At 38.4% G+C, this 25,316-nt stretch overlaps 2 protein-coding genes across 2 annotated transcripts in view; both read right to left on the bottom strand.

Annotated features, from left to right (window-relative positions):
• LOC104253345 (gamma-aminobutyric acid type A receptor subunit rho2) overlaps positions 1-4,928 on the bottom strand; it is a 38,104-nt gene extending 33,176 nt beyond the window's left edge. The window contains exon 1 of the mRNA XM_059830846.1: positions 4,801-4,928. Within this exon, the coding sequence (XP_059686829.1) occupies positions 4,801-4,913 (113 nt within the window). The 5' untranslated portion in view covers positions 4,914-4,928. The remainder of the gene's footprint in view (positions 1-4,800) is intronic.
• A 2,154-nt stretch (positions 4,929-7,082) lies between these two features.
• The window catches only part of UBE2J1 (ubiquitin conjugating enzyme E2 J1), a 31,261-nt gene continuing 13,027 nt past the window's right edge, over positions 7,083-25,316 (bottom strand). Inside the window, exons 3-8 of the mRNA XM_059835441.1 lie at positions 25,167-25,298; positions 24,437-24,521; positions 22,893-22,998; positions 20,401-20,530; positions 16,506-16,637; positions 7,083-8,120 (exon numbers count right to left, since the gene is read on the bottom strand). Of these exons, the coding sequence (XP_059691424.1) occupies positions 7,851-8,120; positions 16,506-16,637; positions 20,401-20,530; positions 22,893-22,998; positions 24,437-24,521; positions 25,167-25,298 (855 nt within the window). The 3' untranslated portion in view covers positions 7,083-7,850. The remainder of the gene's footprint in view (positions 8,121-16,505; positions 16,638-20,400; positions 20,531-22,892; positions 22,999-24,436; positions 24,522-25,166; positions 25,299-25,316) is intronic.

The following is a 25,316-nucleotide window of genomic DNA, read 5'->3' as shown; positions in this document are numbered from 1 at the left end:
GCCCAAAGCCAACAATAGTAACATAAGCAGAAGGTGAAATTCACAAGAATGTTTTCTGCAGAGACACTCCCTTGCAAGGCTAAAAAGCTCAACCTTTTATTTTCTCTGTTTCAGGGCAGAACTATCCAACCTGTCTGGGCTGTCCCCACTCCCCCTGCCACAGGTCCTCCTCACTGTGAAATCAGTGCAATTCGCACCTGCGTCAGCAGAAGCAAGAAGAAACTACCGTGTTTAATTGCAGAGGTACAGCACTGTGAAAACGCTCAGCCTTCCAGTGTAAATAGGCTGCTTGGGCAGCCAACGCTGCACGGAGCCAAATGATGGAGATATGGGGGATAAGGGGTCTAGCCAAGGGCGCCAGAAGCCACTGTTCTGCTGAAGAGGCAGGAGGAGGCACGACTGTTGAAAAGACAGCACCAAATGCACGCAGGCTGGTGAGGATGCAGTGTTGAGGCTCTAAATACCTCACAGCCTACACAGACAACTACACAGCTGCAGCACAGAGGGGGCATCATTAGCAACAGCAGTCATAACTGCAAACATGAACCACAGCTGGAGCGCACAGCCAAGCTAAGGCATGAGGTTTGCTTCTCAGATCTGCTGTCGCCATTCGAGGCTGTGCATGTCTCTCCCTGCTTTTGTTTCCCATTGCTATTTGGCCCTGCTGTGATGCTGCAGTGTTGGTGAAAAAAATCTCAGGAGACATCAAACCTTGCACAACTAGAGGCTGTGCAATGCCCTGGACTTGAACCCCAGGCGAGCAACACACCTGTAAAAAAATTGGTATCAACATTTTAACCATTAAGCCACTTACAAATACTGCATTTTCTGAGAAATCACCAGAGACCAGAGGGGATCAGTAGGGGCTGGGAGGTATCACAGGTCAGAAGACTTGTCTGCTGCACCTGGTCAAAAGTTGGGGGAAAAAATGCAGCCTGGCAAGGCAACGGAGGGAGCTCGCCTGCCCGCAGCAGCAGCTTCAGCAGGGATCAGCACACCACTTGCCCCAGCAGACCGCTGTTTGGAAAAACAGTCTGTGTGCTGAGCCTTGTGCTGCCATGCCCCGATGGTTGTCTTCTGCTTCTGGGTCCCAACCTAAGGCTGGAATGTAACACGCCCTGAAAATTACATCTCTAATGAGGTACTCCAAATCACCGACCACTTCCAAAAACCTTGGCAGGAAGTCTTTAGCTAACAGAAGCTCAAAGCCACTTCTATTTCAAAAGCACAGTGTTTCTGCTGGTTGAAGCATGAAGCTTCGCACAACTGGCAGGGGAGAGGAATAGGCAGACTTGGAGCTGGACAGGGAGAGGCCACTGGAAACAGCATTCACCAGCACAACTGAGATGACAAAAGCCTCCTGAGCCCTCTCTTCTAGGACAATTTATGCAGAGCAGTAAGCATTACCAGTAATTTTTATAGAGCAATAAATTTTAACAAAAGCACTATTTTTCAGAGTTTCTCTTTTTCTGTGTGGAAATTCTGTCCAGCTGAATAGTCTAGGAGGACTGCTGGCATTTGTTTGCAATTCCTGACATGCAGCCGCCGCAGACCTACTGAAGAGTACCCCCCAAACTCTTTCAAAACCCAGTGTTGGACAGCCAACAGCACTTGCTTGGCACTTAGAGTAAGGCTGATGCTCCGAGGAAGCTACAAGCACACATGCACCTGCACTGTACAGTCAGTACTACACACAGCAAGCCTGACATGCCCTGGCAGCACTAGCCTAGACTGTGTACACAGCCCTCTGGAAAATCCTGGCTAGCAACACGGCAGCACAGACCATGGCCCATCCGACACATACACCTGCACCTTTCCACACCTGCACTGTCTCCTTCAGCACCAGTCTTGTCTTCCTCTCTGGAAATTTATTCCCTGGTGTGCAGGTAAGGCTGGGGCCAAGATCCCCTGCCCAGCAGGCACCCAGGTGACTCTGACAAAAGATTTTACTTTGCAGTTCATTTATCACTTGATTTCTCCAAACAGAATGAAATGTAACAATTTTTAACCATAAAAATAAAACCATATAAAAACCGTTAGTTATGAGCCCTTGGTTTTCTGCACCATTTGCCAGCTTGTACCTGAGCAAGGTGGCCCTCAATTTCATACAAATAGGTGTCACTAATATCTTTCACCCAGTTTTGCAATATAAATGACGGAGACTGTATCCCCAGAAAAAGTAAAAAACTACCATCAAAGTACAAAGCCAGGAGCTGTTTGTTACTTGATGAGCACATACCAATTTCCTACGCAAAGCCTGGGGTCTCCAGAGCATAACACGAAGCTGCGCCAGGCAATGATCACGGCAATGCTGCACAGAGGCAGTTGTTTCTTTAGGTCATACCTCAATTTGTAGAAGAGTTGCGTTATCAGTGAGGTGGGGGATGCAGGAGTAAGGGAAAATTAAGCACGACACAGTTTCTAACTAAGCAAGCACTATCCATTCAGCATGCTGAGTGAGGTAGCGCTCACAGAGAAAATAATGCATTACAGTTCAATATTGATGTAAAACAAGGGGAGTAATTAAGGATGCACAGGCAACCCTTAACCGGGCATTTCTTAATTCGTGTTCCTACCTCCACAGCCCTAATCTGACTTTACCATATTCCTTTCCCATGAAGGCACAGGCTCAGCAACTTCTCTGTGTATTTATACTTGGCAGACAACTATCTCGGCACCTGCAGGACCAGTTACCCCAAGCCCGCAGGGCTCCGTGGGTAAGAACCTCTATACAGCCTTCAAGTAATGAACTATAGAAATGAAGATGTTCTGCACTGGCACAACCCAAGCTAGCTTCTTGAAATCAATATAAAGATCTTTAGATCAGGTCGATGTATCACCTTAAAGGACACAAAATATCAAACTTACCAAATGTGGATTCCCAAACATAGGAATAAATTTTCTGGCTAATACATTTACTGTAAAATACATTTACTGTATTTCTTATGGTAAGCCTGCAAGAGAAACACTAAGCAGAAAATGTGATGTTATTAAAAAGGACTCCGTTTTCATTTCTCTTACATGTTTATATGATTGGAAAATCAGCATAGGAACTGGTTTTAATTTCCTTTTACTAGAAAATTCTACTCTTCATTACTGGTTTAGAGACAACTATGTTTTTTCTACATAACTGGAAATTTAAGATATCAGTGACATTGCTCCGTGCACTTTTTTTTTTGCAATATTGCAGAATTCTCTGTATTTAAAATGTCATTCACATTTAATAGCCCCTAATACTGCTTCCATATACTTTTAAATAAGTACATTGTTTGCACAGAAAATGTAAAACTATATATATAAAAAAGACATACCGTTCTTCAGGTTCTACCTGGCTGGAAAACTGTTCACTATAATCATTATTTCACAGGAAACCGAACAGTATCCGTCGTTCTTTACAGTAAATTCATCTAGATAAGTAAGTTTAGCAGTGCTTTGATTTCCACTCTATTACAACTTCACAAAAACAATGGCACTGTAGAAATTGCAAATTACTTTTGCAATGTTTAAATAAAGTACAAAATACTCAAATAACTTATTAACCCAGAGAATGGCACCACTTTTGGTTAAAGTCACATTTAAAAGAAAGATTTATACTATTTTGTTACTTCAAAGTAGATGATCTCGACTACACATGAATGGTTTGCAAGAGAACGCTACCATTGAATCCCCCGTATTGGAAAAATTTTCAGTTAAATGAAAGATCTCACTCAATAATGGAGATTCTATGGAAATCAATGGCAAAACTTCAGCTGGCTTTAGGATTTCAGGCTCAGGCCCTAGCTGTTTCAGTTTTATAACATTTATGTCACTAAAAGCATATACTACTGTATTTTTCAATAAGTAGTATACATCTGAGAGCATATTAAGTATTCTTTGCTTTCAATTAGATCATGACATTTCTTTGTAAAACTTTCAACTAATAACACTCCCTATAAAATAAGTGTTGACTGTTAAACCAAAAAACCCAACAAAATAAATGAAAACATGAAGGTTTACAGCCATAGTGAAACCATTTAATAAGATGGATTAACCCGATTTTATTTTTGAACCCTTCAAACAATGGACAATCTTGTAAGATATAATTGCCACTGGATGACATAACTACAAAAAAGGATAAAATACTTTGGACTGTCTGACAGGTTTGGAAGATTATCTTTTCTAATGTATACCTCCGGTCAAACCTCAGCAACAGTAAATCTAATAAACTTGACTAAAACCTTTAACTCTTTCTTGTGCCTTTGCTTGACTTTAAAATACATTTTTTTTGTAAAGTTTCCATTTCTTCAAAATATATTTTTAATTTTACAATCCCTGGGTAACTTCCAGGGATTTTTATGTTATTAATTAATACCACATAGGCTAACCAACACCTCCACCTCAAATTGTTAGAACATAACATGCAATTTCAAGTGAACATAAGTAGCACAGACATTCCAGCAAGCAGGGTAAATAAGCTGCTCTTAAAACAGTGCTGGAACAACATGCAGATTTGAACATCTCTATTAATTACAACTTCTCTGAATTCTCTTTGTAATTCATATATAGGGCTAAGAATATTTTCACCAAGCTGAAGTGGTCAACTCATCTGCAAAACCTGTCATGTTAAGAGTTAATTATCATTAAACATGTCCATTTACAGTTAAAACTGAATATAGTATCAGACACTACTCAAAAAACATTATCTATAAAGCTGTTTGCACATACAACATACACAACACTGATAGGGCAGATTTTTATGTCTATGTAGTAATGTATTTATAACACTACCAGAAGAGAAATATATGTTTTAATAACCCTTACCTTGCCCTCTGCACCTCCAGCTGGCTTGTCCATCTCCTCCTCCTGTGCTTTCTGCTTTCCACAAGAAGAACTAAGTAAAAAATTAATAAAAGGAGTTTTGCAAAATAAGGCATCTTGCTGCAAATAGGAGTCGGGCACTCTGCACTCCAGTAACCTCCTGTAGCACAAGTCCCCCCAGCTTTAAACATTGAATCAACTCTAATTCCGGCGTCGCGTGTTTGTCAGCAATCAGTGGTAGAAACGCTGCTTTCCTGATGCGATGTTTCCGACAGGCTTTCAGGGGCTTCTCCCTCAAAGCTTCTCCCTCATCACCGCTTAATGATTGGCCATTGATCATGAAGTTTGCCTGACCAAACATTTCCACTGGGTCCTAGAGGATATTTACTAAATCCATTATATAAAAAACCCGCAATTCTGCACGCTGGCTTTTTGCTCAATCCCCTAATCTCAGGACAGTGCTATCCTTCTGCCAGACTGTGTAAAACCGGGCTGTCCCTTCTCATTAGGCTTTCCAGATTTTCTGTTCCTTCACATGGTATCTTTTTCAACCAGAAACTGCCTGTGCCACGTTTCAGACATGTATATCATTGTAAAATATACATATTTTGATGGTTTTATAACAGTTGAGATTTTATTTTCCAATTCAGTCTGGCTCTTTATGCTGTTGAAGACAAAAGATGAGCTATTTCCTCTGAAAATGATGATTTTATTTACTGTTAACTTTTAAAGGTAAATTAAAACACAGTAACCCCCAAAGTATCTATACATGCAATAGACTCTTTACATAAATCAAGTCACCATTAATATTTATTTTTTCAAACAGATATCTGCACAATCAGGCATTTTAACTTTTTTTAATAAAAAGTCTGAAATAAAAATTAAAAGCTACAAAGCAGCTATTTCTTTAATGACAAGGAAGAGGCAGTTTTCAGGAACCATTTGAAGCTTATTTTCTCATAGCCCGTTCAAAGGGCAATGTAGACTGCCTCTTGGCAAAGGACTTAGCTGCTGTACTAATAGCCAATGTGTGGTACAGGTACGAGAGCAAAAGTTTGCTTGGCACAGCCGTCAGGCTCTAAGAAAAAGAAAAGCACATTCAGAGCAAAGCTTCCAAAGGAGCAAGCGGGTCAAAACCCAGCAAAACTGTCTTTTGGGTCAGGCCTCTTCCAGAACTCTCTTCTATGAGCCCAGGTTTGCAATACTTGAAGAGAATGGGTATTCAAGCAACATACTAACTAGCAAACACAGTACTTTTATTTTAGAGGCTACAGAATCTGGAGAGGTTGTTTGGTATTTCAGTGTGGGATTTTGGGGAGTTTGTGCTTTTTTTTTTTTTGCAATTTCTAATGAAATACACAAATTAGGTAAAAAAAGCATCAATTAATATATTGACATCAAATTGTTCTGCAGCAGAGTATGTAACTGCTGAACAAACTACATAGTTTTCTTAAGAAGTTCAGACAAAAGTATTTTTTGATCTTTGTTCCACTGTACCTGCAAACAAGATTATCAACAATCCACAAGAAGTGCTGAAAAAAGAACTCTGTTTCTGTTGTTGTTTTTTTTAATTTCCACATCCTCCTTAGACACACAATGGGCCTTCCTTATTTTAGAAGTAGTTATAGCTACTTTAATGTTTCAAAACACTAATAAATACTATATTTAACAAAATTTAGGAAAGCTGTAGGTAGCTTGATAAATACTTGCTGAGAAACAGGATAAGAATCTCACTTGAGCCAGTGCTGTCATGTTTGACAGTAGTGAAATGAAAGTTAGCTAACTGTCATTGTCCTTGAAATAAACATGCTAGAATACATTTAAAACTGAACAATAATACAAGAGGAAGATTATCCCACTGATTGCTTTCTTTTACTTCACTGCAATACTTAAACATTCACAGACAAAACCTCTCAAAACCCTAACAATTGTAGGTCTATTGCTTGTATATGTGATTTCACAGCGTTCATGAATACTACCAATTGTTTATCTTTTAATAAACTAATAATGCAGAAAGCCTCTGGGTCCCATATTGATTTTAGGTTTAAAAAACCTGAAACAAAACAAACAAAACAAAAACCAAACAAACAAAAAAGGCCATGTGATACTTGAAACATAACTGAACACTGGCTTGAAATTCTTTATTACTACCAACGTTTTAATAAATATTTCTCTTAAGCATGTTCATATATATGAGAGTTTAAGTATAATAAGGTTTAAATTTTCTTTAGTAAATAAAACCACATATGAAACATTCAGTTTAACATATTATGTATATTGCTGGTATAATTAAAAGACAATAGCTCTTGGTAAATAATTATATTACATATTTATAACTATTGCAAGAATAGACATGTTTTATATAATCTTCAAATTTAAAAAAACCAAGATATACAATTGAGAGTATTAGAAGAGGACATTCAAATCTTGCAAGAGATTCTCCAATCTTTCTTCCAAAAAAATAAAAATCAAAACAGTACAAGTAGTTTTCTGGCCCCTTCTTTCCTCCCCTACTCCTTTCCCCTGATCACACACACAAAGCAGCAACACAACCAATTTGTACGTGTTCCCCTTCTAGAAATGTGTCATGGTAAGTAAAAGTGGTTACAAAACTGTATCTCCTCTAAATTAAGAGTTCACTGGACAAAAACACATGGTAGTGTTTAATGTTATAATTCCTTTCCAGTGCCAACTCTTATACTAACTTAGGGCGATTAATTGCAATTATGTTCCATAAAAAAGTGAATCCACCACTTTTCCTAAATTGTCTTTTTTTAGTTAATAAATTACTCAGATTGACTCCCCTCCCACACGCCTTAATGTTACTATTCCACTGCACTGTTTCTCCAAGTATCTAGTGGGCACTCAGTTAACACTTGTAGCTAAATGTCCAACTTTGCTTTTCTCACAAGTAATGTATCTGCAGGTACATTAACATTCATAAGGATTTAAGCGTAAATACAAAAAGTAATCTTTGTAAACAGTTCTCATGTCATACCCAACACAGAATGTTCAACGAAGCATTCAAGTCACTGCTGTTTTGACAAACAGCCTTATAACTCAAATATATACTCGTTAGCCAAACATATTCTACGAAATATAAGAGCTGCCAATGCAAAAGTCAGAAGGACAATCAGAACAGTTGATCCAGTGTGGTTCATGTTGACTCTTGGTTGCTGTACCCGATTAAAATCAGTTGAAGATGGAGCCCGTCTCTGACTCTGCTGCTGGGCACGGCGCTGCCGTGGACTCATAGACATGTTAGTGGACACAGGTGGAGTATGCTCTTGACTGGCCGCTGCACTGCTATTCTGTGTTTCAGACTTAAAAGGAAACATGAAGAGTTGTGAGGCAAGACAGTGCACAAGATTAGCAAGGAATAATATTGTTAGGACTAAAATGTACTCTTCAGATAACTTAATACTTGAAAGCCTGATAATACACGTCACTACTAATTATGAGATTGTTATAGCCATCATTTTTCTCCATATGCTATCTTGAGAAGGCTATTTCAAGCTTCAAATAGCAGTTCTAAGGACAAGAAAAGTCTGAAGAAAGTCTGTCAAACAATATTTGAATTCTAGATTGGTTCCAAAACAAGATATTTCAAATATCTTTGTCTAGGATTTGCTTAACTCTTTGCAGTTCAAGAAATCTTTAATAATCCTCCAGATAGTTAAGTCTCTGAGAATTTGTAATGTCACCTATACTGAAGGGCAAACAAGTTGGAAGGCAAGAAAGGAAGGAGAACTTTAGAGTTCAGAGAACTCTAATTAAAAATGTCCAGAGAACTCTAATTAAGCAGTGCTGTACTGCTTCCTGTGGACAGCGGGGTCCAGAAGTCTGCTCTCATCACCACCACTGGAAAAAGCAAAACAAAACCCCTGAACACAAAACACCCAAGTGATTCCAGCACAAATTATTGAGCATTGTACCTATGCATGCACATACCGATTGCCCTCTACTGGTCAAACGTCAGTCTACCATTACATAGAGTAAAAAAAAAAAAATAAACGTTTGCAACTGATGTTCAGCTCAGGAGAGCATTATTCTAAAGAAAATCATTAGTCAGTTTGCAAGATTGAAACTATGGGTTCTGATATTCCACGGGCCTAATCCTGCTTGCAATACTAAAATGCTCAAACTTCCAACGTTTTAATATTGAAAATAGTGACACAGCACAGTTGTTGGAAATAAAAATTTTGATAAGGCTCAATTTTAAAGTGTTCAAACAAAAGTAGCTCTGACAAAAAGTTATTTTTTGAAGTCTTCTTTTCACTTCTCAGAACAGTTTCACAGAAAATCACAGAATGATAGGGGTTGGAAGGGACCTCTGGAGATCATCTAGTCCAACCCCCCCACCACAGGAGGTTCACCTAGAGCAGGTTGCAGAGGAATGCATCCAGGAGAGTTTTGAGTATCTCCAGAGAAGACGACTCCACAACATCTCTGGGTCCAGTGCTCTGCCACCCTCAAAGGAAAGAAGTTCCTCCTCGTGTTTAGATGGAACCTCCTATGACCAAGTTTGTGCCCGTTACCTCTTGTCCTGTCGCTGGGCACCACTGAAAAAAAGACTGGCCCCATCCTCCTGGCACCCACCCCTTAAGTATTTATAACCATTGATAAGATCCCCCCTCAGTCTTCTCTTCTCCAGACTAAAAAGACCCAAGTCCCTCAGCCTTTCTTCATAAAAATGATGTTCCAGTCCCCTAATCATCCTCATAGCCCTTTGCTGTACTCTCTCCAGTAGTTCCCTGTCCTTCTTGAACTGGGGAGCCCAGAACTGGACACAGAACTCCAGATGCGGCCTCACCAGGGCAGAGTAGAGGGGGAGGATAACCTCCCTCGACCTGTTAGCCACACTCTTCTTGATGCACCCCAGGATGCCATTGGCCTCCTTGGCCACAAGGGCACATTGCTGGCTCATGGTCATCCTGTTGTCCACCAGGACTCCCAGGTCCCTTTCCACAGAGCTGCTCTCCAGCAGCTCAGCCCCTAATCTGTACTGATGCATGGCATTATTCCGCCCCAGGTGCAGTACCCTACACTTGCCTTTGTTGAATTTCATAAGGTTCCTCTCTGCCCAACTCTCCAGCCTGGCCAGGTCATGCTGAATGGCAGCACAGCCTTCCGGTGTGTCCGCCACTCCTCCCAGTTTTCTGTCATCAGCAAACTTGCTGAGGGCATGCTCTATCCCTTCATCCAGGTCACTGATAAGTATATTGAACAGGACTGGACCCAGTACTGACCCCTGGGGAACACCACTTGTTACAGACCTCCAACTAGACTGTGCCACTAATCACAACCCTCTGAGCTCTATCAGCCACTTTTCAATCCACCCCACTGTCCATTCATCTAACCCACAATTCCTAAGCTTGCCTATGAGGAGGATGTGGGAGACAGTGTCAAAAGCCTTGCTCAAGTCAAGGTAGACAACATCCACTGCCCTCCCCTCATCTATCCATCCAGTCATGCCATCATAGAAGGCTCTCAGATTGGTCAGACATGACTTCCCCTTGGTGAATCCATGTTGACAGGTATTCCCACTTAAAGCAACCTGCAGCTATTTCCCAGAGTTAGCTTTCCCTCCCCCCTGCCTTCTAGAAGTTTGATTATCATTACAGCAGGTAAAACTAGAATTCTGGACATTTTACATTTGCTTCCAAGCAAAAGTCTTTTAATGGACACAATATCCATAACCCTAAGCACTGTTTTGGCCAGCTACTACATCCACAAAAGATATCCTTTCCACATGGCCAGATAGGGAATGTCCTCAACTGTGAATCAGGTTTGATGATCCACAAGACAGTAAGTCGTACTTGATCCCATGACTCTTTGGCCACGTATTCTGCATGTGGGAGAAGAATCTCCACTTTCACCTAGTTAGTTAGTGATTTAACTAGCTCAGGAAGAGACCTTCCTTTCCTACCACCTCATCATTAGTATTTCCCACTGTTTACTATCACCAAGGAAGTATTGATGTAATTACTCGCCACATTTGACAACTTGTCTGCTTACATAGGTTTCTTGCCTAAGCAAGCAAGCAGCTTGGGTAGCTTCAAAGAAAAATGTTTTTAAAAGATTTGTTTTGTCAGCAGAGACAGCCAAGAACAGCACGAGCAGCTTGCCATGATTTCCACTACACTGCAGAAGAAAGTAATTCTGCTTCATACTGAACCCATTTGAAAGCTCCTCATGACAAGGAAAATAAAGACTTAGGGAAGCTGAGCCTTTGAAAATGAAGTTCCTAGATTCATCTACACTCCCATCTTTCAGAAGGGGAGAGGGAGAGAAGTGAATTCAGGAAGCAAGAACCGCAAATTCAGCAGGCAGTGTTATTCTTCTAAAAGTAGCTTTTAAAAAAGGAATAAAGTAAAGTTAGAAATATTCCTGATCCTTCATACTTAAAGTAACTAGCATTGGCTGTCACACACCTGGGTTTCTTCCCAACACTGCAAATTTTTAAAAATAGAACAGAAAGACCCTGTTCTGAATGAGACAAGGTGTCATACACTTGAACGGAGCTATAATTCAAGAGAAACCTCACTGACAATTGCAAGGCTTTAAATTATTTTTTTTTTGGAGGAAATTATATAGATGCATCAGGGCAGCAGAAGACTGAGTGCTTCACCCAAAGCTGAGCTAATCCACTGCCTTGGTATTCCCAATATAATCAATTACCAAGTATTAGCAGACATGCAGAAGCAAGTTAGATAAAAAAAGAGTGATCATAACCCAATATAAATTTGGGACCAGATGTTAGTTTATCTTAATATATAAATGTAGATAAAGATGTTTTGTTTGAAGAATTCATTAAGAATCCCAAAAATGGCAGATGAGCTGTATTATAAATTAAAAAAAAATCACAATCATCTTGTCTTCACTTACAGCAAGTTTTTGAATTCTTCTTCAGTAAAAAATGTCAAGATTTTCAGACTAATGCAACACCTCACATGACAAAATTTCCATCCAATTTTAAGTCATTTTCTGCCAAACCACATCGGAAATGTTGGGGATGAGGGCTTAAAAGACTAAAAATAAAAATATTTAATAAGAGCTATATTGTTGCCACCTTTAGCATCTGATCTTTACAGTCACTGAATATGCACTTCATGAGTCATATTATTTCTGAAGCTTCTGAAACTGTTAAGACTGGTAGAAAACTTAGCTCCAAGGATATCTGGGTTCGATAAATAAGGCTAGTTTAGTAAAATGTACATATATTAGAATTAACAAAAAGTTCTATCGTATAACAAAATGCAAGTAAGGAAATCTACACTACGTTCAGTCTACTGAAGAATGGTAGCATTCACTGCATCACTTATGTCTCCAAGCCATTACTTTAAAAATTTTTATCAGAATGCTGGAAGTATTAAATAATCATCTTGGAAAAGATGTTTTAAAAATATAGCATACTCTAGGAACTTGGAACCCACATAAATCCTCTGGGTTACTGAAGCCTCTTTCAGTTATATTCATGATCTCAGAGAGATACAGAAAGAAGATATAAGGATAGGTGAAATACTTGCTTGTCCATATAACTTCCGACCGAAGAACAGCTGAAGTTTGACACAGCATGGCTTAAAGACTAGTAAGAAATATGTCTATTTTTTAATGAATCAAAGCCAGCCCCAGTACTCCTGATTGCCAAGACATTTAAAATTGTTGCTGTAGTATTACAAAATTTAAGACATCACTTAATAGTGATAAAAGGAAACACTTTTTTAACAATATATCATTCAGAACATATTAAAAATAAGGGCTTCTATAAATCTCATCTATCAGAACATAGCCTCATTCTCTCACAGAAACCTCCCTCATCAGTTCAAGATTAGTTGACTTCAGTTACACTGTTTATTTCATCACTCCTCATTACAGCATTTCATCCAGCCAGTATATTAGTGCAGGACACTACTATAGTATATTGTTCAATAACAGGTGTACTGGGGTTTAATATATTCCCAGGTTATCAGAAAGAAGTCTAACCAGTTTTTAGCTTGTCACCTTGATACTTGATAAGAATTATAATTTTATTCATCAACTATAAGCACCAAGGTGGGACATCATTCCACCTCAGTACACTAAATGCAGGTTGCCACAAGTGTGGTAGGAGTTCAGACTCCCATAACAGTCCATGTGGATTTAGTCAATGCAATCAGAGGGACAAAGAGAGAAATGCAGCCTACCAGCCTCTGCTTCTCAGTCAGCTGCAGTGCTCTCCAACCTCCACTAACTAGTCCCAAGGACTGTGATGAGAGTTTTGGTACCAACATTTAGGTGACCACTGGCATAGCAGGTGACTTAATCTGGACCTGAGTATCTACAATATATTCATTCAAAAACATTCTTTTGCTCAGATGTGGAAGAATCTCATTTACTTAATGCTAAGGGCAATTACTTTCATCAAGCCAACTTCCATCAGTACCTTGCTTGCAATATGAATACGCAAACAGGAGTAACATACCATTACTTTGCCCTGAGCAGACATCAACAGCTATGACAAATTTAAAAAAAAAAAAAAAGAAAAGATGTGTATATATATTCTCAGAATTACTCCAGTCACAGGTGTTTTCTGCACTGGCTTCAGACTCCTTACAAGTACTATGCTGCATAATGCTTTAAGTAGCCTACTGTTTTAGCCTTAATAATGCTTAAAGCCTGCTCTTTGCAGTTCTGTATCCTTTTAATGAAGGTGCTGTGGCAGCATTTTCCAGACCCTCCTTGGCAGTGTTGTTCCTTTTACTGTTCTCATGCTGTTGTACTCATCGCTTTGCACCCACAAACCTCGATAACATTATGACAAGTTCTCCTGGGAAGCAACTATCACTGGTGTGAGAATCATGCCCCTCCCCTCCTTTTTCTTCCCTCAAAGATAAGTCATTTAAATAATTGATAAATATCCTCTAATAATATAGGCGCACAAAATTTTAACAGCCAATTTGCAACATTTGCACTGGCGTTGCACACTTCAGTCATTGCTAACAGGGCCATGAAGGGGGAACAACCAATGAGCGGATCTTGATGAAAAGTACATAGTACTCTGTGCAAAGCATGGCGAAAAGTCATCTTCATCATCACCACATGCTGTGCTGGAGAGATGACCTCTATCCCTCTGTCTGCTTTTTAAACAGCAGGAACTCAGGAAATACATATTCAACATTGCACTGGGAAGGTATTTAGTCCTCAGCTAGACAGCAGACCAAAGAGGACACTGTAGTAATTTTAAGTGTGGCATCAAAATACTGGCTGGTGGTCTAGCAAAATGACAAGAGAACGTGGGAAGAGGTCAGGCAGGGAGAGCCCAAAAGTCAAGAACACTGAGTGCAGCTCCCCAACAGCATAGACAAACACTCCCATACAACAATTACATCACACTCTAAGTCTCTTCACAGGCAAAAATCTGTAAGACTAAAAGTAGTGTGAACGGTTGTGTTATTTGGTATAATAGCACTGCTGTTAATGTAACAATTTCCATTACTAAAATGCAAACCACTATTTCAAACTGAGTTTTGAAAGCTAAAATAATATGCTTAACTGAAATACTGTAAGTGTTGGTGCTTCTTTAGTCAGTGAGGCTATATTCCTTTTTCTAAGTGAAAGCTGACAGAAGAGAAAGTTAATTCAAAATATCTTTTCTTCTGATGGAATGAGAAATTCTCTCTTTAGGAATACAGCCCCGTGTGGAACAGGGGAAATGGACTCAAAGCAGTGTCACACCAGAGACCCATTTCAGTGTGCTCTTCACACAAGAATTCAGTTAAAACTATCCCAGGAAGGGCATCACTGTACTCACAATTGTCCTGCCATTAATTCATTCCAAAAATCTCTGTGCTTTCAATCAGCTAAAAGGTAAAAATCATGGAATAGACAATTGTTGCTGGAAAGAACAAACTCACCCATGAAGCAGTGTGTAGATTGGTTTTCCCATAGTAAAACATAGCCTACAGATTCCCTTCTCTTCACCTACAGGTAGACCCTTTCCTTAGCACCTATCTACCATCATGTTTTTAATGAAGACTGGTTACAACTGTTCCAAGAGCAGAAGACGGGTAACACTCCATTCCTCCTGCATGACTACTGCTATTTTTTTCCTCTGTATTGTATAGCAGGACATAAGGTCTCATGACTTTAGAGTTAGGCACATTAAATCTACTATACCAGAAGCAATTATGCAAGGAGTCTGCATAGGGTCTACCTCTGCCCTTTTTTTTCTTAAAGGGCATAAATTTCAAGTTCACAACAGCAAATTTTCTACAATATCTTTTAATTAAACACACATTTGTACATTAAGCAGTAAACATTTTATCCAAGAATAGAAAAAAAAGTTTTGATGTTTCCCACATCTAACACTTAGAACTTAGTAAGGTAGAATTAGGTCTTTACACAACAAGAACTAACCCAACAAACTGATTTTACACATGCAAGAAGCTCAGCTGAGTAGAAAGGGTCTGAGGTTTGCTTCAAACTAACAGTCATGAGGGCGACAGTCTGATCCCTTAAAACAGGAATCCACTTTTCATCATTTAGAGTTTATCACATAAATTTATGTGTTTATATAAACATATATACATCTATATGTTTAAAAGTCTCATTTCACATGGGACTGTTCTGCTGGAAATTAAGTTAATCATTACTTATTAAATCAGCATAATTGATTAAAATAAACTTCTCAGAAATGGGATTAATAAAAAAAAATCAGTCTCTTTTTCCTCAAGAAAACGCTAGCAATGCCTTGCTATTTTAGCTAGTTCTACTATATTAGCCAGGATTTGTAATAAAAAGAATAAAATAAAATCGTTTATTAAATCCTGAACAATCTGGAAAAATCCTTATTGTGGGAAAAAGTATGCTATTAGCATGTTTATATTTCTACATAGCTTGAAAATATGTTGCAAACACGCAACAGATGGTCTGACGTTATTTGACGTGTTTTAGGTTTTTTAAACGATCTGCAGCCCCATCATCTCTAAAAAAAGACAGCTTAGCTGGGATTTGTCTGCAATTTATCAGTGAATTTAGATTGCATTTACCACAGTCATAACAGCAGCTGCCTTGGCCCACCACCAGGCCTCGGTCACTTCTGAAACCATTATGTAAGCCCTACACCTAGCAGTATTAAAATGTAAGTGTCATACTTCAAACGTTAAGAATATTTTAGTCAGATTTACTTAAGAGCTTATAAAAACCAGGAAGATATCCTTAATTAATATTTAAAAGCTACAAATTATCACTGAAACATTTTTTGCCTCTGGCTAAGAATTCTATTGCAAAAACCTGTGATATATTATGCAGATGGTAAATTGTAGTACTTCAGACACTAATATTTTAATGAACTGTTAACCCATACATTAGAGGAACTACTGGGAACAAGAATTGCTAAAAGAACATTATTTAGTGTTTTTAACAGACAGAAGTGAAAACAAAGAGATGCTATTTCCAAAAGTGATTCAGCATACTATTTGCTAATGTTTACACACAGATTTTACATAAAAGTATGTTCTACATACTTTTGTTTTACATAAAAGTTTAACTTTTGTTGTACATAAAAAGTACATATGTTTTACATAAAAGTATGTACATAAAAGAAGTTCTAGAAGAAATATATGAACTACATATTCTTAATGAATCCTCCATCAGCTTAACAGTACCAATTTCATGTTCAGACTATGCCTGTACTTGCACTGATAAAGCTCAAAGATGGACCATACCATTGCACTTGTTGGATCCTGGAATGCTCTAGCTGCACCATCCTGCTGGGGCTCACGTGAAGCAACAGAGTGGTTCAATCCTGACGTGTTTGAGGGTCCAGCATCAGACTTCCTGGATGAATTGACTTCTGCCTAAAAGGAGCACGTATGTATGCTTCAGAGACAAGATCAAAATTGCTCCAAAAATATTTGGCTTATTTTGGAATGTGTATTTTAATGTATGGAGAATATGAGACTTACTGAAATGTAATAATCAAGTACGCCAGCCACATTCAATTACCAACAGGTTTAAGAAATTCTCATTCCTTAGAAATAAGACTATAGATAATGCGAACATCAGTTTCAAAACCAATTAAGTTTGTTTGCACATAACAACAGGTGTAACATTCAAAAAAATGCACAGACATATAAAGCAAAAAAGAAAATTCTTTAGAAGACCCAGGACAACATTATGCCAGAAATAACACCATTTTTTAAAACTTCTGTTTCTCATGTCCTTAAATGAATGCTGACTACTGTTGTTACAAGTGAACTACTACAGCTTGTTTCTCAGCAGGGCTAACTAGCCTCCAGTAAGTGCTAATTTAATGTGGCTATACTGGTTCTAGTACCGAAGTTGCCTCACAGCCAGAGTGGACATATATGCATGGCACTGCACTGTATCAAGCACGCATACCTCAGTTTCCAGTATTTAAATTTCAGCACAAGCAGAGCAAAATAAAAAATACAAGTCTTCTAATACTGCTTTTGTATGCATTTATAAAGTGTCTAATAAGCATCAATTCCCAGAATTTAGGTTTCGTGCTTTTGGAAATTTGAGACAAGAGATCAGTAGTGACATGGAGAAGATCATGAACAAACCTCTTGCAAACAACAGCATATATGCCTGCAATAATCTCTTAGGAATGGAAAAGGACATTGCATCATAGTCCTGAACTGGAAGAGTTTAAAATTTATACAGATTTTTAAAAAAAAGTCCTGACCAGATCAATTTTTAATCAGCAAGCAAGTCACCTCCCAAGTCATGTATCTAGATCTCATTTTATAAAAAAGATGACAATTCCAAATCTAATACCTGTCTCCAAATGCAGATATACATAGTGGTGGTAGTAGTAAGAAATACAAACAGTGTATTAGAAACCAACCAGTTATGGTGATAACAAGCTGATAAGATCTCAGGACAATAATATTCTTTCATGATACTATTTTGTGTGAGGAAATAAGATTCCTTGTTTCTTGATGTATATTATCTCAGGAGAATCTGAAAAATATGTCACTGAAACGACCTGAAGATTAATTTAAAATTTAAAAACACTAGGAATCTGACACTGCTTTCCTTTTGCACTTGACTATTATGAACTCTAATACTAGTTAGGACAAGTTCTGACTTATTTAGGCTGGAATGGACCTCTAGATATCACCTGGTCCAACTCCCTCCTCAAAGTAGAGCCCTGTTCAGTCAAGTTTTGAGCAACTCCAAAGCTGGAGATTCCACAGCCTCTCTGGGTAGCCTGCTCCAGCATCTGACATCCCGCTGGATGAATTTTCCTTTCCCATGCCCAGTTTTAAGTTCCTTCCCTGGAACCTATGACCACTGCTTTTCATACTTCTGCTTTTTCCAAGAAGAGCTCATTTCATCTTTACTGTTAATCTCCATAAAGAACATACACTACAAAATGTGCATTTGATTTATTTTAGTTTATGAAAGTACTAAGTCCAGTATGCTAGACTGAAGTCAGATTAAAATTCAAAAAAATAAAGCACTTTAATGTTCCCAAAACTGAAATATCTTTTTTGTCATCTAGTATTTCTTTTCTCCAGCCCTTACCTTGGGTTCCAGAAAAGCTGGAGAGAACACAGACATCAAGAAAAGAAGATCAACATACTTAAACATAATAACAAGGGTGAGTGGAGAATTAATTTTACTGCAAAATATGCCTTGTGATGGCAACATGTAGATAAACCACATTGTTTTACAGTAATGTGTATGCTATTAGTCATCTATCTTCTCTTTTTTTCTTTTAAGTGGAATGGAATTTATGGTATATAGCACCTAAAATGCAAAAAACAATTTGCAAGTCAATGTAAAACTGAAAAAAATGTAATTTTCTTTTAAAACAGACAGGAACAAAGGTGGACGCTCACAGAAGCAGGAAAACTGTAATGAGGAAATGTGGTTTGTTATTTTTTCTCCTGAATGCCATATTCCTTTCTCAATACCACACGTGTTTTTTTGCAGAAGTTACCATTTTGCTTAAGGCTGGTATGAAATAATTTCTCATAATCCCAGGATCATCTAGGAAAAGTTAGGAAATCTCTTCTTTAAGGATCAAGATAATGCAGAGATTGCTAGTATGTTTGCTAGTAGAGAAGCGCTCTCAAATTGTACACTCAATCAGCAATCTGATGTTAAATCTTACCCCATAAATTGACACAGAATATATCAAAATTATTAAAAACTTTTGTATTCCCTGCTAGTAATTCATACTATTAGTTTACTACAAACACACCAATCGAATGCCTCAGCCTAACATCAATCAAACAAACAATAACAAAGTCAAGCAAAGCAGAGAAGCTGGAAGCTTAAAAAAACCCAATCCCTCAAATTTAATTTGAGAAAGGGAGGGAAGGTGCAACCAGAGGACAGAACTGATTTACCTTGTTAAAAACCGACAATGGATTTTAAAAGGCTGTAGAAACGGAGGCTTTTGTTCATTTTTCCCTGGCTGAGTGCTTTTTCTTAGGAGGTGGAGTTATGTATGTGGATTCATGGAATGCACTAATATTGTTTAGCGACTGATGTCCCTAAGTCTTTCATTTTAAAACTGAAAAAGGTATGAAATGTAAGTTAAGAGTTCTTTCAAAAAAAAAAAAAACAAACTCTGGTATTTCTAGAATTTCTGTGATTCGTAAAATATTTTGAGATGTTTTTCTCATAAGCATTATTACACACAGACCCAACCATGTCAACATGTCTAGATGTGAGATTGTGCAGGAATACGCTGGTCCTGCAAAACTGGCAGTAATGCTCAGTAGGAGGCAACCTTTACTCTCATGGCACACACACAAAAAAAGTAGTCTTTAGGACAGTGTTAGGAAAACATTGGTGATAAAAGGGGACATATTAGCATCCCTGACCTTAGCGAGGATGTATTCTGCACCAATGCCACATTGTCATAATACATTTCACTGTGGTCCCCTGCCCTCATGCACAGCAGTCTTCCTCAGTGGCTGATTTAAAGAGTTTAGTGGAAAATGCAGTGAAAAACAACACTGTGCATGCAAGACATGCAGTTTTCTAAGGCACGTATTTGGCTAAACAAACCTTACTTTCACTGAAACACAAGCTAGAGAACACATTTTTGGGTAACAGCAACTTCCATACTAGAGTTCAACTTTCAGTATCTTCAGCTGCAGAGTAGTTCAAAAGAATTTGCAACCATTTTTCAGTAGGAATATGTTTTATTCCTTCCATAAGCCAAAAGAAGAAAAAAAAAAAAAAAATCAAAGGCAAAAAATATTTTGGTTAGCTTTGCACAAACTTTCCTAACACTTTTATGATAAGACTAATCCTGGAGAACTTTATCAAGTTATTAGTGACTGAAAACATGGAAGTAAAAGCAACATAGTTATGCAGTTCTTACCGCAGTGCTCACCACTGAAATTAAAACTAATCAATCAGTGCTTGAGATGCACAATTAATTAACTGGCACATTGCAAGAGATCCACTCCTATTTTTCTCTTTCAGACTGTCCTAAAAAAAAAGAAACAGGTTTCCACGTAGTGACTGATGAAGGTTTATGAAATGATGAAAGTTTCTGCAATTTACAAGTTTTTCCTCAATAATTTTTTTTTAATTCTATACAACAGAGAAAAGTTTAAACAGTGACTTCACCTTGAAGCTAATTTGTCTGGCAAGTTCTTTAGCCTCCTTGTCCGCCTGGCTTGACACACTTCCGGATGTTAGTGGTAAAAGGGCTGTCTTCATCGATGTGCCACACATTTCACAACAGAAGTCTTGTGACCTGGCCACAAGTGACATAGCTCAGAATAGTATATTCTCATAATGTTCTTGTGTGCTTGTTTAAACAAACTATTTGCAAAACAATCCACAGAAAGAAAAGTGGTGTCAAGACCAGTAGCTTAAAGTATTTCCCCCCACCCCAAATCACACTGTCTTGAAAAAATGTTGAGAATTTTCTATACTACAAATACATATTCTCTTATGTCATTTAGGAAAATATTAACAACTGACTTACATATTGCTACTATCGATACTTTATTAATAATTTGTTACCATTTTTAAAACTTGATTTATATCTGCAGCAAATTAAAATTGTAAATTATAAAGATCTAACTATTATTACAAATACTAAATTGGAATCAGGAGCTTGCACCTCAAATCCAGGAATTTCAGCTTCTGCGAGGGCACTACCTTTCCTCTCTTGCACACGTAATTTGTCTATAGGGCACACTGCAGGCAGCTCTCCAGGCCAATGAGAAACCACATAGCCTTGACAGTACAGTATCAAGACCAACCCGCTAAACCCTACCTCTCAGCAGGGTTTATTAGCTTTGACTCAGTGCCATGCTAACAGGAAAGTTGCAGTTTCCGATTGGCTCAGAGAACAAGCAGAATAAGCTCATATCTGCCTGCAAAATAACGTACTAGTTACAATTTGGAATACAGTAACTTTGCTTATAAGATAGGGATATGGTCTTTCAAGTACCTTCTCCTCCCCAGATGAGGAAAGGAGAAGGACCAAAAAAACCCCACATGTATAAGATTTTATTTAAGGATAATCACAGAATAGCTGAGGTTGGGAAGGATCTCTGGAGATCATTTAGTCCAGTCTCCTAGCTCAAAGCAGTGTCAAGCAGAGTCACATTTTTAATACCTCCAAGGATAGAGACTCCACCACCTCTCTGGGCAACTCGTGCTAGTGCTTTGACTATTTTCACAGTAAAAAAGTGTTTTCTTGCATTCAGATTGAATTTTGTGAGCTTCAATTTGTGCCCATTGCCTCCTGTCCTGTCAGTGGATGTCACTGAGAAAAACCTGTCTCTGCCTTCTTTACACCTTCCTTTCAGATATTTGTACACATGGATAAGATCCCCTGAGCCTTCTGTTCTCCAGGCTAAACACTCCCAGCTCTCTTAGCCTCTCCTTGTATGAAACATGTTCCAGACCCTCAGTCACCTTTGTGGTGCTGCATTGGATTCGCTCCAGTAAGTCCATATCTTTCTTGTACCCTGACCTGGACACCGTCCCGACCTGAACCCAGCACTCCAGATGTCTCTCCAGTGCTGACTACAGAGGAAAGATCAGTTCCCTCAACCTACTGGCAATGTTCTTCCTAATGCAGCCCAGGACACCATTAGCCTTCTTTGCTGCAAGGGCACATTGCTGCCTCATGATCAGCTTGGTGTCCATCAGGACCCCCAGGTTCTCCCCTTCCAAGCTCGTTTCTAGCTGGTCAACTGGCATTATTCCTCCCCAGGAGCAGGACTTTGCTTTTCTCTTTGTTGAACTTGATGAGATTCCTCCAGCCCGTTGGTGCATCAGCCACTCCTCCCAGTGTTGTATCATCTGCAAACTTGCTGAAGGTGCACTCTGCCCCATCATCCAGGTCACTAATGACACTGAACAGCACTGGCCCCAGTATTGACCCCTGGAGTACACCAGTAGTGATCAGCATGCAGCTGGACTTTGTGCCGCTTACCACAATCCTCTGAGCCAGGCAGCTCAGCCAGTTCTTAATCCACCTTACTGTCCCGCCTTCCCTAGGCTGTACTCCATGAGTTTCTCTGAGGATGGTAAGGAAGACAGTGCCAAAAGCCTTGCTAAAGTCAAGATAAACACCCACTGCTTTCCCCTTGTCCACTAAGCTAATCATTTCATCATAGTCACAAATCTAATTTTAAGTTAATTTCCTAAAAATCATTCAGAAGCAGCTGCTTCAGATTTTTTTGTCATTGATTCATTATTATTATTTACTTACAGGAAAGGATGCATCATTGCTTTGGTTGTTTTCTCCCCCACTTACACTTACTATGAATTCCATAATACTCATTTTCCATCCACACTGCAATTAGCACTGTATCACAATGTTAATTACATCTCTAAGCCTGAATTTCAGATGAACCGCTAATTTGACCACACAGTGCTGGAAGGAACACAGACCTCTCAAAGTATTTTGTTTGACTGTAAGTTCCGAGTTTGCAGAATGTTCAGGAAAAAAAAAATATATATACAAGGCACAGACCTTTATTTATATCTGGAATAAATGCAAGAGAACAGACTGAAGTGACTTACTTTCTACTCAATGCCTTACTCTAAAAAAGAGTGCATATATATGTACCTACAGTAACAAACTTAGTGCTTACTTCTTTGCAAGAGCTCTTCTTTCTTCTGGTGTATAATCTAGAGATCCTATTGCTCCTTCACCTTTGGTTGGCATAAATCCAATAATGGCGAGTAAAGCTGTTCTTACTAAAATGGGAAAACAGAGATACAAACGAGGTTGCGGAAACAACTGTTATTTCATTTCACTCTACACTCAGTACAGGAAAGCTGCAGTTCTGCCTGCAAAACTTCATTTTGTCCAAAGGAATTGTCTGAATTTCATACAAGCAGCACTGGTTTTTTTGGTACACAGCACGGCTTTCTTCATTTTTTAAACTTCACATTGTAAATCAAAGGTAAGGCCTTATTCTTCCATTAGCCAACACAGAGAAGAAAAGCTAAGTTGTCACAAAAGTGTTGCATCAATATAAAGATTAGAGTTCCAGACTTTAAAAATGGATTCTGAAGAAAAAAGGTAAGGCAGAATTAATGTATAAATGGGGGTGGGGAAGAAGAAGAGGATAGGATATATAAGGCATTCTTCTTTTTGTGCGTGTTTTCTATTAGATACAAATTCTGCAATTTAGTGCACATGAACTCAGTGGGTTTCTTTTATGCAATGTACTGCAGAATTTGTTCCTTTTATGCAATCATGCTGAGGAAGGAGCTTACTTAAATACTAGTAACAGCTCATAACAGAATTGTCATCTAAAACATCTCTTTTGGCAATATTGATCCCTCAATTTCGTTTTACATAGTCACGAAATTTAAGAATTCGAGACACTTTGCTAGTAGGTTTGGTAAATATATATCACATGAAGATAAGTACCACAAAATAGAGATAGGATATTCACACCTCCTACTTAGAAGACAGTATGTTCTACTCTAAAAAGAACATAAGAGACTTTACAAAAGTTGAAGATTGGTCTGCTAGAAAATTCTTAAGATCTTATAAACATTTTGAAAGTACAACTAATATCCAAAGTAGTAACTGATATACTGTACTCGGCAAAACTAAAGTTACATAAACACAGAAATATTGCCTTGGATGAACTGTGCCAACTCTCAGTTTCTGTGGTAATGAAACTTAAAATAAAAGGTAGAAAACATTCAGTTATTCTGAACTCAGACCACGTTGCCTTTCCTCTTGAGTGTTCAGAAGTACAGCATCAGAATTAAAAGCTGACCACACTCCCCTCTATCAATATTCAAGCTGGTTTTAGTGATTATACAAAAACAGGGTAAAGTAATAGGTTTTAAAGCATTTTCATAAGAACAATTAAAAAAACCCCAAAGAATATGCTAAGTAGTCTGAGAATGCTTGTGCATCCAAATAAATAAGAGCTTACCATCACCCCTCAGTTTCTCAACCCTTTTACCCCGCATTTATTTAATACCATTCCAAATCCTACTATGTTGCTCTTTCATGACTTTGCATTTCTCAAATTCTCCCATTCTTCTACTCCCTCAAAATCTGTCTCCTTTTCCATTATAAACATTCTTTGAGATTTCTTTTTTTTTTTTTTTCAGTTTAAAGATCTAGTTGCTTGATGGGGGTAACATTTTACAAATAATTGTTACTTACTGCTCCACGAAGGCTGCCACGTTTCAGGATGATGCCCTGAGATGCTTAAACAAATTTTCTTCCCCACTTCAAACCTGCCATTGGCCTTCACAGGAAGAAGGAGGATATAATAAAACATGCTGGAAGTTAACTCTTGGGTTTTGGTACAAGTTGTAAAAATCATCATCAAACAAATCTATATGCAAACAATACTTAATAATTATATTACTGCCAACCTCACAAAATTGGCATTTCGCTTTCTCAACAAAGAAGTCTGACATCTGCCTCTATTTATGCGTGAAGAAACCCTTAACTGATACCTTGCATGTCCCAGTGTGACACGGTGGCTTGCCTGTTGCTCCTGTAACCCACACACCACATGCAGAGACCCTGAAAAGCTATAGCTCTGTGAAACTATGCACAAATGTGGGCCTTTGCCCCAAACCTTCCTACATGTGACCAATGTTTCCAACAGGGACCAACAGGGCCCATGGAAAGAACAGAAGGTTAGACAATCACATCAGCAACATGATTACTCCTGGAGAAAACCGTTTATTAGGTGCAAAGCTTCATGTAATTACAGAATACCAAAGTCACGTTGGAAGACTTCTGGTCTTAAATTGGCAGCATTAACTGTACTATGCCACCTTTCTTACAAAAATAACATTACCTTAAACACCAAGAGTATCTCTCTCAGACACCTATGGTTAAACTGATCACATAAAAAGGGAAAACTAGTACACATGCTTACCGTCAGCAAAATAATGCTGGGTGGTTTCATGGGATATTCAGGTGGTAGTACTATTCGCCCATGATAAATCCCTCCATCGAAATCTGAATCTGGAGGGCCTCTAACAGTAAAGTGCCATTCAAAAAGATTATCCTAAAATGCCCCCACCAA

This window comes from Gavia stellata, chromosome 2 (assembly GCF_030936135.1).
Source record: "Gavia stellata isolate bGavSte3 chromosome 2, bGavSte3.hap2, whole genome shotgun sequence".
In the NCBI taxonomy this organism is placed as follows: Eukaryota; Metazoa; Chordata; class Aves; order Gaviiformes; family Gaviidae; genus Gavia; species Gavia stellata.
The sequence above is the reverse complement of the archived record's forward strand: the minus strand, read 5'-3'. Positions and strand labels throughout refer to the sequence as shown.